At 41.3% G+C, this 16,336-nt stretch overlaps 1 protein-coding gene across 3 annotated transcripts in view; it reads right to left on the bottom strand.

The window, feature by feature from the left end:
- The window catches only part of ASH1L (ASH1 like histone lysine methyltransferase), a 324,062-nt gene that overhangs the window by 13,168 nt on the left and 294,558 nt on the right, over positions 1–16,336 (bottom strand). For all 3 annotated transcript variants that reach the window (XM_066362231.1, XM_066362230.1, XM_066362232.1), the window contains 9 exons: positions 12,023–12,131; positions 11,439–11,603; positions 11,200–11,294; positions 7,967–8,124; positions 5,750–5,902; positions 3,750–3,804; positions 3,531–3,663; positions 2,258–2,506; positions 1,302–1,388 (listed from right to left, as the gene is read on the bottom strand). In XM_066362231.1, coding sequence (XP_066218328.1) covers positions 1,302–1,388; positions 2,258–2,506; positions 3,531–3,663; positions 3,750–3,804; positions 5,750–5,902; positions 7,967–8,124; positions 11,200–11,294; positions 11,439–11,603; positions 12,023–12,131 — 1,204 coding nt within the window. The remainder of the gene's footprint in view (positions 1–1,301; positions 1,389–2,257; positions 2,507–3,530; positions 3,664–3,749; positions 3,805–5,749; positions 5,903–7,966; positions 8,125–11,199; positions 11,295–11,438; positions 11,604–12,022; positions 12,132–16,336) is intronic.

Here is a 16,336-nt window from a genome sequence, read left to right as displayed (position 1 = left end):
TCATAAACAAATTACATAATAAAATTTTGTTTACTTAAACGAATTGGTTTTTGTATTTAACATTTTTAATTTTAAAATTTTGGCCCGTGATTCCTGGCCAGTTGGCTCAGTGGTAGAGCGTTGGCCTGGCGTGCAGAAGTCCCGGGTTCGATTTCCGGCCAGGGCACACAGGAGAAGCGCCCATTTGCTTCTCCACCCCCCCCCCTCCTTCCTCTCTGTCTCTCTCTTCCCCTCCCGCAGCCGAGGCTCCATTGGAGCAAGGATGGCCCGGGTGCTGGGGATGGCTCCTTGGCCTCTGCCCCAGGCACTAGAGTGGCTCTGGTTGCAACAGAGCGACGCCCCGGAGGGGCAGAGCATCACCTCCTGGTGGGCAGAGCGTCGCCCCCTGGTGGGCGTGCCGGGTGGATCCCGGTCGGGCGCATGTGGGAGTCTGTCTGTCTATCCCCGTTTCCAGCTTCGGAAAAATACAAAAACAAAACAAAAAAACAAACAAACAAAAAAACAACAAAAAAAATTTTGGCCCATGAGAAAAGTTTTCTTTCTAATCTAGCTCGGGGGCAAAAACTGTTGGTCATGCCTGACCTAGGCGCTGAGGATGGCTCCAAGGCCTCCGCCTCAGGTGCTTGAATGGCTCTGGTGGTAACGGATAAAAGCCCTAGATGGGCAGAGCATCGCCCCTAGTGGGCATGCTGGGGTGGATCCCGGTCAGGCCAGGCATATGTGGGAGTCTGTCTCTCTGCTTCCTCACTTCAGAAAAATACAAAACAACAACAACAACAACAACAAAACTTGCCTAAATCCTCTTTTTATAGAGGTGACTTGCCCAATACCACACATATAAATATGTCAGAGCCAAGACAAAAAAACAATTTAATATCTTGGACAAGTTACCCAACCCATAGTTTCTCCTGCAGTACAGGGCTAAGGCTAACTTTTGTTGACTTTGAGTACAGTGCTCTTTTTACTTAAACATTGCTTAATATAAGTGGTATTTAGAGTACTCAAGTTCTGGACTTTACAAACTACTTCTTTTATAAATAGTTGATAATGTTCATAAAAATCAGTTTTATATAATATTATTTCTTCCATAGATTTCTAGTTATTTTATTTTCCCTTTGACCACACTCCTGAGAAAAGGAAGAACAGAATCATTACCCTCAATATAAAGTGTAAGAAACTGAGGCCCAGAGAGGCTGAGTGACTCATCAAAAGAAATTCAGTATATCAGGTGCAGGGCAGATAAGTTTAATGCACTACATCTCCCTACTTTTAGATCTGAGTCTTATCAGAGGATGGCTTACTCTGTCCATGGGCCTTGGGTCGCACTGCTCACACAGGTAGTGCTCCACATCCGAGTTCACTCCCATACAGTCACAGTGCTGCCACACCTGTAGGGAAAAGTGTGGTGGGGAGAGGTGGGCGCCTTAGACTTGGAGAAATCCTGGGGCTAAGAATAAAAGAATTAGCAATAGGAGAGGGTAAAGTAAAACAGGAATGAACTAAGGGATAAGGTAGGTGTGTGAAAAAAATAGAGATAAGTGATAAAATAGGGGAAGAAAAGATAAGGATTTGTCTGAATGTAAGTATACAGATTGCTTCACAATGTATAGATCTGGGCAAATAAAATGGGAAGATGGACAGAGAATGGGAGAATGAATGAATATAGTACCAAACTATTACTTAATAAATAATACGAATCAATGATATAGTTATTATGAAAGGCTTTACACTTACAAAATGTTTTTACTTATCCTTATCTAATTATATTCTCTCAACAACCCTGTGTATTACTCTTAGCTCCACTTTCCATATAAGATAACAAGTTCAAATCAAATGGGATAGGTCTCAAATCCGAGCCTTGACTCCTTCATCAGGATTAATTAATCCATCTGGATTAATGCTATATACAGTTAGTACCTCTAATGTATTTCACCTCCCTCTAATGCTTTTCAAGGTAAACCACTATCCTAAATACTGTCATTCTTTTTGATCCAGATTATTTGAGACATGCACAGTGGGAAGTGGGTAGAAAGAACAGAAGTTAGAAAAAGAAGAGAAGGATAAAATGAAAGAGACAGAGATATACAAAAGGAGAAAGATAATATGGTAACTCGTGAGGGATAACTGAAACCAAGGCATAAAGTTCAAGTTCATAAAAATCCTGTCAAGCCAAGCCAAAAGAGGCGTGAGCTGCTTCTTTGAATATGGTCACCATGTTCATCAGGACTAGGTTTCTGAATCACCTCCTGACCCTCACCATGCACTTGTCACACTGGATCATGAGGCCTTCGTCCTTGTAGAGACCACAGATACAGCGGATAACATCATCATCCTTCTCATGCCCATTCTCCTTCTCAGAGACTGAGGTCTCACTGCTGTCTGCCTCACTTGCTGTCTCTCCCACAATCTCATCAATTTGGGCTGATGCCTCATGCCTGGCGTTATAATAGGCCTTTCGTAGGCGGCAAACATCTCTTCCAATTGGGGATTTACGCCCGTAGTACTTCTGAAGAAAGCAGAAGAAAGAAATCAAGTTTGGTCTTCTCAATATGACTTAAAATTATAACTGAAGAGGTAGCAGAATTTTCTCTATCCTTCCATTTTGTTTAACAGATTTTCAGTACCATCAAATGTAGTGCCAGGTATTTGAAAACAACTTAAATTGAACTAAAACGAATCAACACTAGACTGTGCATGGTAACTTTCCATTTTGCTCTACTGATCTCTCATTCAACTCCTTTCACAGGTCTAATGTCCACTTGATAAAATACATAGTGACCATGATATATGAATTAATTTCACAGGAATAATGCTGTGAAGCAGCTTTTCATTTACCTTTGTCTTGAGCTATAAGCTTTAAATATATATGAAAGCTGGGTTTCAGTAAAAAGCTAGTTACAATTCAAGAGTGCTTTAATTATTCACCCACTTCTCTGTTTTTCTCTCATTTCTTATCTTCAAACCCAATTTTTCCTTCATTTAGTAGCCTCTTTTATCCTTCAAATACCTCTCCATGGTATTTCAAAATCACTGAATAATTTTCTCTCTTCTATGCACCATACAATATTCTATCCTCTCCTTTAAATCAGTTCAAAACCACCTTCTTTCTAATAAGCTTCACCTATTCTACAACCTATTCATGTAACACCCCTCAATTCCATTTCATTTATTTATAGCTATTTACCTATAATACTTCTGTGTATTTCACATATACTTATTGTACTGAGGAGAGAAACTGGATAAATGTAGCAAAATGTATATTTATGTAAATATAAAGGTTCAATACTTAAATTAGGTTTTTAAAAAAACTGCTTTTTTGGGGAGTATAATTTAACCTTCTATTTTAGTCATATCAATGCCTTTATTATAAAACATTCTATAATATGTAGTACACTGTAATCCTTACTCAAAAAAACTGTTGCCTTTCTTAACCAGATATATGAAATTTGATAAAGGTAAAAAACTTAAAACTCCTAGAATAGTTCTCTTTAGAACAAACTTCTTAAATATGTGTTTGAAGTGAGAAATACCTCAGCATTTCGAAAGACCTTGAGCATATCAGCATCAAAAGCCTCCACTGTTTTATAATAACCAATGAGGATCTGCTTCTCTATAGTAGAAAGATCTAGAGGATCAGAGATCTTCTCATAATAATCAGCATTCCTGGAACATAAAGCCAAGGTGTCAGTCTGGTACACTTAGTACTTTTCTAAATTTCAGACATGTATTTCCCACCTTTGTGAACTTACTTTTTCTTTGGGGGGAGGTTCAAAAGTGGTGCTGCCAATGCTTGCTGGGAAGAATCTGCAAAAGAATGCAAGGTTTAGTAGAAGGACAATATGATACAAGGTAGGCAAGTATTAACTCTTAAATAAAAAAGTAAAATCCCCAAAATCAAAAAGTTAGAAAGAAATCTAAGATTTTTTTGAGGCCAAGGGTTATGACAAATGCAAGGGTTTTTCAGAAATGTGGGTAAAGGCAGGGATCAGAAGATACTTTCAGGACTGTCTGAAATCTAACAGATAAAGATTATCTGCCAAAACTGTGACACAATGTTAGATGGATGAGAAAAACTTTCTATGAAGAATGAGAGATGGAAAACTTATTTAGGTAGCTAGGCTGCTTAGCGTAAATTTTAGCTCAACAAATCATGTATATTACAGTAAAGATCATCTCATCCAAAAATTTTTCTAGTTCTTGTTAATATTACTCTGTTGGTTTGAATTAAATTCCAGATAATGGATAACTTAGTACTGTAAATATTTTCTGGAATCTTTTTTTCATAATAGTTACTTTGTATTATAAAAATAGAATTCATGCTGTGGGGCTACTTCTTATTTGCTACCTTACTTCCCTTCTAGCAATTTACTAGAAAGAAGGCTGTTACTTCATGCCCAGAATGTAGTGAACCTGTAGATTTGTCTAATGCAGTTTCACATAAGATCAGATCGGGCTGGCTGAAAGGCAGACTGTGATCTTTTGGGAATGAAAGGGAATAGGTGCCACAACACTTTACATTTTAGGACAGGTTGGCTCCCCTTTCTTCTCTATTACCTTAGGTTAACAAAACTAAAAAGCTACTAAAATATGAAGAAAAATAAAGAGAAAAAAAATTCCTTAGAATTTAGTAAAAGACCAGCCAAAACTTATAGCAAAAAGCTGCACTTATTTGTTTAAATCTCTCATTTTAAATATCTCCAAATTTATATTGGTCATAAAAAGTCATGTACACTATTCACCCAAAATTAAAATTTCTCTCCTTCCTCACTATTACCCTCAACACACATCCAAAAGACATGCTTTGAAAGAGGAATGGAGTAAAGGTATTTGTGTAAAAATGCTTTTAAAGTAATTTTCTTGCAATTTTAGGTCCTTTCCCTTAGTGGAGAGGTTAGGGCCTGTGAACCTTCCAAAATATATGCAAAGTCATGTCTATGCATTTTTCTAGGAAAAGGGTACAGAGTTTTTATTAGATTCTCAAAAATATTTGTCAATCAAAAGAGTTAAGAACTGCTGATGTCATGCGCTCATAATGCTTTTTTCTTAAATTGCTGTTTCACTGCCTCACTTAGGAAAATTATATACAAGACAGAGACCTGTTTCTTTTTATGCCATAGCTAAAAAATGTGATGTCTAAATATAGTACTTCATTATGGTAAATCTGGCAAATACAAAAAAAATTGACATATAAGATCTAGGGATTTAAAAACAATCCCAAAGACTATAATCAGTCCTATAATTCTATACTCTGTCAAGAGATAAAACTAAGTATATTTCCTAAATTCCTAATCCTAAACTGTCACTTGTTCTTGGTCTTGGATGTTTCAGGTGAGGGTAAGTAATGCGAGTTTTTTTTAGAGAGAGAGACAGACAGATAGAAAGACAAACAAGAGGGAAGAGAGATGAGAAGCATCAACTTATAGTTGTTCACTGATTGCTTTCTTATATGTGCTGTGACAGGGTGGGGCGGGGGCATGGTCTAACCAAGCCAGTGACTCCTTGCTTAAGCCAGCAACCTTGGGATTCAAGCCAGTGACTTTGGGCTCAAGCCAGTTGACCATGGGGTCATGCCTATGATCTCATGCTCAAGCCTGGTGAGCCTGTGCTCAAGCTGGCAACCTTGGGGTTTCAAACATGGGTCCTCAGTGTCCCAGGCCAATGCTCTATCCACTGCGCCACCGCCTGGTCAGGCATAAGTAACACAAGTTTAAAAAGCTAAGAAAAATGAATTTAGAGTGGATATGATCACCTTTATAAGAGATGATACCATCACAGATCTCTTTGAAGATCTGGGCTAGGCGGGCTGCTCGAGCTACTTCAATGTTTTCCTCTGCAGCTGCCAACCGTCTTGTTCGAACAGATCGGGCTGTCTGCAGGGCGGAGAACTGGGTCATGAAGACGTCTGGAAGGATAAAGTGAAAATTAGCTTCAGGAAAAGAGGAGCTCTGTGTAGCTTTCTCTTTCCAAATGGATTCCTGCCCTTTGCTCAATTTTCCCTGAGGTGATTAGCAGATTAGTGGTCATGGAGTACTTTCTCTCCTCCATACAGAAAAATCAGGAAACATTAGAGTTTACTAGAGAGACAAATGCTGCAAGTTAGAAGGATATTATTTTAGCGGCCAAACGCTACATAGTAGCAGTGTAGTAGTTGCAAGTCTGGGCTTCAAAAGGAGTCTGTCTGCCTTTTGTATTCTGGCTTCAATTCTTACTAGCTGTGTGATCTTGGGCAAGTTACTAAAACTCTCTGTGTCTCAGTTTCTTAACTGTAAAATGGGAATAGTGATAGTACTTTCCTCATGAGGTAATTGTGAAGATTAAATGAGATCATCCATCTTTTTAAAAAAAATTATTTTTAGAGAGAGAATAAGGGAGAGAGAGAGACAAAGAGATAGGAATATTGATTTGTTCCTGTATGTGTGCTGATTAGGGATTGAACCTGCAACCTCTGCTTTGAGGCAATACTCTAACCAACCGAGCTATCTGGCCAGGGCTAAATGATATCATTTTTTTAAATGTGTTTAGCTCAGTGCCTGACCTCTAATAAAGATTCAGGAAATAATTATTGTTATTACCAGAAGATTCAAACTAACTGAATTATAAATTCAGAGAACTTATACGAAACAAATCACTGAGAGGACAGAAAATTTGGGGCAAATTTCTAAATCTGTCTAGTTCCCACTTAGCATATTCCCTCATACACAAAGCAGAATACTTGTACTTTTTTTTTTTTTTTTTTTGTATTTTTTCTGAAGCTGGAAACGGGTAGAGGCAGTCAGACAGACTCCCGCATGCGCCCGACCGGGAACCACCCGGCACGCCCACCAGGGGGCGATGCTCTGCCCCTCTGGGCGTCGCTCTGCCTCGACCAGAGCCACTCTAGCGCCTGGGGCAGAGGCCAAGGAACCATCCCCAGCGCCCGGGCCATCTTTGCTCCAATGGAGCCTTGGCTGCGGGAGGGGAAGAGAGAGAGACAGAGAGGAAGGAGGGGGGGTGGAGAAGCAAATGGGCGCTTCTCCTATGTGCCTTGGCAGGGAATCGAACCCAGGTCCCCCGCATGCCAGGCCGACGCTCTACCGCTGAGCCAACCGGCCAGGGCCTGCTTGTACTTTTTGAGGGAAGGAAAATAATAAAAGCATGAGCTTTTGAACACTTTATTTTAGTTAGAAAGGGTATTTGGACATGCCAGATTTTCTGCTTTCAACCTGTTTGGGATAACAAATCCGTTTCAGGAGTGCTGTTATATTATTTATTTGTGAAGGTTAGAAAAAGGAAAACTGAAGATCTGTGTGTATAATGCTGATCTAAAATGTAGGGGCAAAACATCTTCAAATGAACACTGGCGTGTATCATTTTCCTCTTCATTTGTCATCACTATTTACCCTGTCTGCAAGTTTATTTTCCAGGTAGAAAAAAAAGACAAAGGACCTCTACCTATTTCATGTCTAGTGACTTTCAAGCTGTAGGCAGAGGTGGATTAAGGTTGGTTGAGGCCCTGGGTGCAGAAGAAAATAATGGGCCCCTTAAGAAAAAAGAGAGAGACAGGGAAAATAAAAATACATGTTAACCATATTTTTAAATAAATAAAAAATATTATGTACTATTAATGTTAAAATTGCACATATAAAACCAAACTTGGTATCATTAGAAAAAAGTGCAGAGTTGGGGTTTTGCGGGGCTCTTCAGAAGTCGGGGCCCAGGATGCACACCTGGTGTGCCTGCTGTTAAATCTGCCTCTGGCTGTAGGTGATGTTTGGGAGGCAGGTGGGAGGGAGTTTCTTTCTATTTCTCAGAGTAGAAACAAGGAAGGTGGAGAGCTGGGAGAGCTGATTGGTGTTTCTATGCTTGGATCTTAACTTTTTTTGGACCACACTAAAAGGAATCTTTGAATAAACTGTTTGAAAGTAACTAAAATAAATCACTTTTGAGATAATCTTTCGGATTAATAAGAATGTTTCCCAGTCCTTACCAGACTTGATGTTCCCATCATCTCGGCAAATGCCATTCCAGCGGGTATATAACGATGCTGAGTGAATATTATCACTGGTGTGCTTTACTTCCTCCTGTTTCTGCCGAATCGTCTCCCAGTTTCGGACCAAGAACACATGATGCTTTAATACAAAGTTCCTGCAAGAAACGAAGAAAAGAGTTCCTTTATTCATTAATTCAATAAGCATTTATTATATGTCTGTTCTATGTGAGCCACTGCTAAAATGTTATAAATGATTACTTACAGTGCATTTAGCTTTTATAAGCAGAATTATATATGGGGAGACATTTAATTTAAAAAATTTTAATTTTCTTTTTTTTATTTTTAAAATATTTTTATTTATTTATTCATTTTGGAGAAGAGAGAGAGAGAGAGAGAGAGAGAGAGAGAGAGAGAAGGGGGGAGGAGCAGGAAGCATCAACTCCCACATGTGCCTTGACCAGGCAGGTCCAGGGCTTTGAACTGGCGACCTCAGTGTTTCCAGGTCGACGCTTCATCCACTGCACTGCCATAGGTCAGGCCAAAAAAATTTAGTTATTGATATTTGGAGAGAGAGAAAGAGAGAAAGGTAGGGGGAGAAGGAGCAGGAAGCATAGCTGCTTCTCGTATATGCCCTGACCAGGCAAGTTGGGGGTCTTGAAACAGCAACCTTAGACTCCAGGTCAATGCTTTATTCTCTGTGCTACCGCAGGTCAGGCGATATTATTCAGTTTTGCATCTTGTATTTTTCATATAACGTAAAACATTTCCTTATATTTTTTATAAATATATGGCAAATATAATCTAAAAGCTACAAAAATTTTGGAAGTGAAGCCACCTGACTTAAAGGCAGAACTTTATGGAGTATTTGTACAAAATCTAGATAAAAGTGCCCAGATGATGTACAGACTTAGCATTAGCTATCACAAAAAAAAAAAAACTGGCCCTGGCCGGTTGGCTCAGCGGTAGAGCGTCGGCCTGGCGTGCGGGGGACCCGGGTTCGATCCCCGGCCAGGGCACATAGGAGAAGCGCCCATTTGCTTCTCCACCCCCCCCCCCTTCCTCTCTGTCTCTCACTTCCCCTCCCATAGCCAAGGCTCCATTGGAGCAAAGATGGCCCGGGCGCTGGGGATGGCTCCTTGGCCTCTGCCCCAGGCGCTAGAGTGGCTCTGGTTGCAGCAGAGCGACGCCCGGGAGGGGCAGAGCCGCGCCCCTGGTGGGCGTGCCGGGTGGATCCCGGTCGGGCGCATGCGGGAGTCTGTCTGACTGTCTCTCCCTGTTTCCAGTTTCAAAAAACAAAAACAAAAAACTGAATTGCCAGGTAAGAGCAAAGATATGTAAAGTGGATATGCACTGTGCAAATGACGTTAGGTGCAGTGACTATAATGGATCTCTCAACTTAAATGGGATATGTGTATTTTAATTGACCCTACACAATTTTGATGATTCCATAATTTGATTTTTAGCATAGCACACATATAAAGAGATGTGACCTTGAATAATTTTCAAACTATGGGCCTTAGTAAATGAAGATTAGACTAATTTTATAGTTCTTGACATTGGCTGCACATTGAAATCACTTAGGGAGCTTTATAAACTACTGATGCCTGGTTTATAACTCTAAAATTCTGGTATAAGAAGTCCTGGGCATCAGAACTTTTGAAAAACTATCTAAACTAATATGCAGCTAAAGTAGAGAACCATCGGATTTAGATCACTTCTGTTTCACTGAAGTTTAAAATTTCTATGACAGCCTGAACTGTGGTGGTGCAGTGCATAAAGCATTGACCTGGAATGCTGAGGTCACCAGTTTGAAATCCTAGGCTTGCGAGGTCAAGGCACATACAACAATCAATGAACAACTAAAGTGAAACAACTATGAGTTGATACTTCTTGCTCCCCATACCTCCTCTCTCTCTAAAATCAAGATATAAAATCTTTCAAATAAATAAATAATTAAAAAGTTCTAAGACAAAGTAAAATAGAATAAAAGAGCCTAAAGTTATAGTAAAGTTATAAATGAGGATAAACTTTCTAAGATATTGAAATCTGTGGCCCTGGCTGATTGGCTCAGCGGTATAGCATTGGCCCAGTGTGTAGAAGTCCTGGGTTCAGTTCTGGTCAGGGCACACAGAAGAAGTGACTATTTGCTTCTCCACCACACCTTCCTTTTCTCTCTCCCCCCCCCCCCCCCCAGCTATAGCTCATTCGAGCAAGATAGCCCAAGGTGCTGAGGATGGCACCATGGCTTCACCTCAAGCACTAAAATATTTCACTTGTTGAGCAACGGAGCAACAGCCTCAGATGGGCAGAGTATCGCCCCACAGGGGACTTGCTGGGTGGATCCTGGTCAGGGCGCATGTGGAATCTGTGTACCTGCCCTCTTTTCACTTAGAAGAACAAAAAAACAAAAGAAAAAACAAAAAATCCCCAACAACTTGAAATTGTGACATAGAAATAAACATTGATTTTTTTACACATGACAAGATCTAGTTGTGAGTTTTACAACCATAGTAATTCTGAAGTAGAGATGAATGTGATATTTTGAGATATTTGTAACACATAATATGAAAATATGAATACTGGTGACATAGTTAATGGAAACTGCAACCCCCCCCCCTTTTGGCCTATAGTCATATCAAAAGGAAATGCTCAATTTCAGATATAAATTAGGGAAAATAAGGACATAACCCCCACTCCCACATCCAAGCTCATAGATCTCTTGAATCACTATTTATTTATTTATTTTTTTGTATTTTTCTGAAGTTGGAAACGGGGAAGCAGTCAGACAGACTCCCGCATGTGCCCGGCCGGGATCCACCCGGCATGCCCACCAGGGGGCGATGCTCTGCCCATCTGGGGCGTCGCTCTGTCCTGACCAGAGCCATTCTAGCGCCTGAGGTAGAGGCCATGGAGCCATCCTCGGTGCCCAGGCCAACTTTGCTCCAATGGAGCCTCAGCTGTGAAAGGGGAAGAGAGAGAAAGAGAGGAAGGAGAGGGGGAGGGGTGGAGAAGCAGATGGGTGCTTCTCCTGTGTGCCCTGGCCGGGAATCAAACCTGGGACTCCTGCACGCCAGGCTGGCACTCTACCACTGAGCCAACCGGCCAGGGATGAATCATTGTTTAAAGACCTCCTGCACACACACAAAAAATGGCTCAACTACACACATTGAATAAGCCAAACCAGCATATCACATAATATAAAGAGCTCAGTAAGAAACTCTCCTTTTTACCTCTCTCGATTGGACATGGGCTTCATTTGTAGTTGAGGGGCCAATCTTGTTGGAGTGTTGATGTTTTCATCGTGTTCCTCAGAGAGGTGGCCTTTCTGAAAAAGAGATGTACCAGAATGTAGGAAAAAAACAATCAGAAATCACCTCAAAGAATATTAAAGACGCCACCCTTTGGTATTTCCCTTATTTTAGTAATTGCCTCTATGCAATTATTTGAGGAAAGCCATGAGATTATTCACCCTTTTTTTCAGCTTGTGCTTAGACTTCCTCTTTTCTTTTGATCGTCCAGACTTTTTATGTGAGGCCATAGGCTGGCTGCTTTTGCTACTGGTGAGTCCATTCATACGTTGACTCTTGCCGCCGATGATTCCTCGACATTTCTCAAAACCACACTTACAAAGTTGCTTTGAAAGAAAAGAGAATAATGCTTTTAGCCTGTCATCTCATTTACAAGTTCAAATAGGATGCCAGAGCATCTGCATAACCACCAATAAGTTTGAATCAAGAAAGTTTCATATAGAGGAAAATAACTAATTGAGAATATAAGTACAAATGGATTTCCCCTATAATTGAAAGATTCAAGGTTGGAAAAATTGCACCAGAATAGCTAAGAACTAACATGAGGACAAAAATGATTAAGCAATATCTTTTTACAGAGTTCTAAAAGAATAACAGAGACCTATAAATGGAGTTAAAAGTAAAAAATTGTTTTCTTCATTGTACTTCTCAATGGCTACAAGTCAGTAATATTTACTAAAAGGCCTTTATTATACAGAACACTTGTGACAAAATTCAATCTCCCTCCTGAATTTATTATTGTTACCTGTTTTTCAACATTGAAGGAATGAAAGTTGTAATCATAAGTGAGTTCAGTACCAGCTGGCATATCTTTAAGAGCATATAGTCCAATCCGGTATACTCCATTAACAGACCTACAGAAAAGGGAAAAGAATCAGAGATTCACTTTTTTTTTTTTTTGAGAGAGAGAAAGAGAGAGAGAGGGAGGGAGGAAGAGAGATGAGAAGCATCAACTAGTAGTTGTGGCACTTTAGTTTTCATGACTACTTCTCATAAGTGCCTTGATGAGGGGGTGGGAGGGCATTACAGCTGAACCAGTGAACCCTTGCTCAAATCAGTGACCTTGGATTTAAACTAGTGAGCCTGCAGTCAAGCTGGCAACCTTGAGATTTTGAATCCAGGACCTCAGTGTCCCAGGTTGACACTATCCACTATGATGCTACCTGGTCAAGCAAAGGTAGAGATTCTATAATATTATGCCTGAAAACCACAAAAAAATGGTACACTGATTTCAAATATGCCTTTGTTTCTGTATCCAATTACTCGAGTTTCCTGGATAAGTTCTACACTTTTAATCTATCTGTTCTATTCAGACTGTATAATACTGTGAGACTAATAGTCCTAATTAGTTTTCTGGAAAACATGCTCTATGTTGTCAGTTAGAATAGGTCTTAACTTTTGCTGTTTGATAAACAAACTCTTTCTAAAACATAATTTTAGTCTACTTATTAGATACATTAAAATTATTTCTTATGGCTTACCTAAAAAAATTTTCTAATTCCCAGTGGGGAGGTAGAGAGACAGACTCCTGCATGCACCTTGACTGGGATCCACCAGACAAGTCCCTTAGGGGGCAATACTCTGCCCATCTGGCACCACTGCTCCACAACCAAGCTATTTTAGTACCTGAGGCGAGGCCATGGAACCATCCTCAGTGCCCAGGGCCAACTTGTTTCAGTTGAGCCATTGTGGCAGGAGGGGAAGAGAGAGATAGAGAGAAGGGAGAGAGGAAGGGGTGGAGATGTAGATGGTTGCTTCTCCTGTGTGCCCTGATGGGGAATTGAACCCGGGACATCCACACACTGGGCCAACACTCTACCACAAAGCCAACCAGCCAGGGTGATCTCCATCTTTCTTTTCTGAACATGATTACTCTTTTGTTCTATTTTATATTAAGTTATTAATGACCTATTGTATATTTTATGTAATAACTATAACTAAGATTTTAAAAAGGCATTTTTCCATTGATGAGGGGAAGGGGAGAGAAAGAGAAAGAGAAGCATCAACTACCATCGTTTTTCCATTTAGTTGTACCATTTAGTTGTGCACTCATTGTTTCCCATATGTGACCTCGGTACATTGGAATGATGCTTTATCCACACCTACCCAAGCCAGGGCCACTAACATTTATTGCTCTCTCTCTCTCTCTCTCTCTCTCTATATATATATATATATATATATATATATATATATTTTTTTTTTTTTTTTTTTTGGTATTTTTCTGAAGCTGGAAACGGGGAGAGACAGTCAGACAGACTCTCGCATGCGCCCGACCGGGAACCACCCGGCACGCCCACCAGGGGGCGATGCTCTGCCCCTCCGGGGCATCGCTCTGCCGCGACCAGAGCCACTCTAGCGCCTGGGGCAGAGGCCAAGGAGCCATCCCCAGCGCCCGGGCCATCTTTGCTCCAATGGAGCCTTGGCTGCGGGAGGGGAAGAGAGAGACAGAGAAGAAGGAGGGGGGGGGGTGGAGAAGCAAATGGGCGCTTCTCCTATGTGCCCTGGCCGGGAATCGAACCCGGGTCCCCCGCACGCCAGGCCGACGCTCTACCGCTGAGCCAACCGGCCAGGGCCAATTGCTATATTAATTATAGCATTTTGTTGTACTAACTTTTTTTTGTGTGTATGTGACAGAGACAGAGAGAGAGAGAGAGAGGGACAGATAGGGACAGACAGACAGGAAGGGAGAGAGATGAGAAGCATCAATTCTTCACTGTGGCACCTTAGTTGTTCATTGATTGCTTTCTCATATGTTCCTTGACCTGGGGGCTACAGCAGACCGAGTAACCCCTTGCTCAAGCTGGTGAGCCTTGCTCAAACCAGATGAGCCCGCGCTCAAGCTAGCGGCCTCAGGATTTCAAACCTGGATCTTCCGCATCCCAGTACTATGCTCTATACACTGCACCACCACTTGGTCAGGCTGTTGTACTAACTTATTTAATACTCTTAATAATTGTAAATAAAAAAAAAAAAGGTAGTATTATAATCCCCATTTTCTAAATGAGGAAGCTGAGGCACAGAGAGGATAAGTAACCTGCCCAAAGTCAAGACAGCTATTGGGAGAATCGAATTTCTAAACAAGGCAGTCTGGCTTCAAAAGCTTGGTCACTATGCTGATGATTAATTAGCTCATTAATTCTCAGAAAAACCCTGTGAGATAGGTATTATGATTCCCATTTTATATATGAGGTATTTGTGACTTAGTTTGTTCACAGTCACATAGCAATTGCATTCAAAACCAGGGGTTTAAAACCTAGACTGTTTGATACCACTGTTTCTCTTCCCTTGCTTTCTCCTGGCCAATGTGGAAGACATCAAGGTTTAGCTTGGATACTACCTTATCAAACGCAAATTTATCTAGTCTTCCGTATTTGATACTCTTATTTTAAATTTACAAAGCATTTTTAGTCTATATCAGTGGTTGGGAAACTATGGCAGACAAAATGCCCCCATGCCTTTGTAAATTTTTACTGGCTCACAGCCACATCCCAAAGTTTGCTGACCTTTGGTCTCCAGTGGTCGGCAAACTCATTAGTCAACAGAGCCAAATATCAACAGTACAACGATTGAAATTTCTTTTGAGAGCCAAATTTTTAAAACTTAAACTATATACGTAGGTACATTCCTTACGGAGGTAGTGCCTGCACGTGGTATTCTGTGGAAGAGCCACACTCAAGGAGCCAAAGAGCTGCATGTGGCTTGCGAGCCGCAGTTTGCCAACCAGGAGTCTATACCATAACATTTAAATTTTGATTATATACTATTATTGTATGGAAAAAATTTGGGGGGCATAAGTTACATGAAGTAGAATACACAAATCTGAATATTATACATCTGTAACCCCTCCCCCTGTAATCTCCCAGAAAGCTCCTGTCTCTCTTAATCAGTACCCTCCCCACAAAGGATTGCTATTATTCTGATCTCTATCACATTCATTTTGTTGTTTCACTTATTTATATGAATTCATTGGTTGATTTTTTTTTTTTTTCCTGAAGCTGGAAACGGGGAGAGACAGTCAGACAGACTCCCGCATGCGCCCGACCGGGATCCACCCGGCACGCCCACCAGGGGCAACACTCTGTCCCTCTGGGGCGTCGCTCTGCCGCGACCAGAGCCACTCTAGCGCCTGGGGCAGAGGCCAAGGAGCCATCCCCAGCGCCCGGGTCATCTTTGCTCCAATGGAGCCTTGGCTGCGGGAGGGGAAGAGAGAGACAGAGAGGAAGGAAGGGAGGGGGTGGAGAAGCAAATGGGCGCTTCTCCTATGTGCCCTGGCCGGGAATCGAACCCGGGTCCCCCGCACGCCAGGCCGACGCTCTACCGCTGAGCCAACCGGCCAGGGCCCATTGGTTGATTCTTGTATGTGCCTGGACCCAGGACCGAACCCTCACTCTTGGCATATCAAGACCATGTTCTAGTCAACTGAGCAACCAGCCAGAGCCAAATAATACTGTCTTTTAAATTTTACTTTCTACTTAGTTGATGGTAATATATTAACATACATTAAATATACTGACTTTTATACACTGATCTTGTTTCCACCAATCTTACTAAATTCACTTATTTATAAAGAATTACAAGGGGGTCAAGATAGTGGCATAAGCAAACATAATCCTCTGAACCTCCTACAACCATATCAAAATTACAACTTAATTACAGAACCACTATCATTCAGAATGCTTCAAATCTAGCTGAACAGAAGTCTTATAACTAAGGATATGTAGCAAAAGCCACATAGAAAGCGATAGCAGGGGTGGAGACTAAAAAATGGGATAGTCTTACACCATACATGGCAGTTAAAAATCAGAAGGGAGGCCCTGGCCGGTTGGCTCAGTGGTAGAGCATAGGCCCAGTGTGTGGAAGTCCCAGGTTCGATTCTCGTTCAGGGTACACAGGAGAAGCAACCATCTGCTTCTCCACCCCTCCTTCTCTCACTTCTCTGTCTCTCTTTTCCCCTTCCACAGCCAGGCTCGGTTGGAGCAAGTTGATTCTGGGTGCAGAGGATGGCTCCATGGCCTTGCCTCAGGTGCTAAAATAGCTCGGTTGCTGAGCAACAGAGCAA

The sequence above is a fragment of the Saccopteryx leptura genome, chromosome 2, assembly GCF_036850995.1.
Source record: "Saccopteryx leptura isolate mSacLep1 chromosome 2, mSacLep1_pri_phased_curated, whole genome shotgun sequence".
In the NCBI taxonomy this organism is placed as follows: domain Eukaryota; kingdom Metazoa; phylum Chordata; class Mammalia; order Chiroptera; family Emballonuridae; genus Saccopteryx; species Saccopteryx leptura.
Note: the sequence above shows the minus strand (reverse complement) of the source record. Positions and strands in the feature narration are given on the sequence as shown.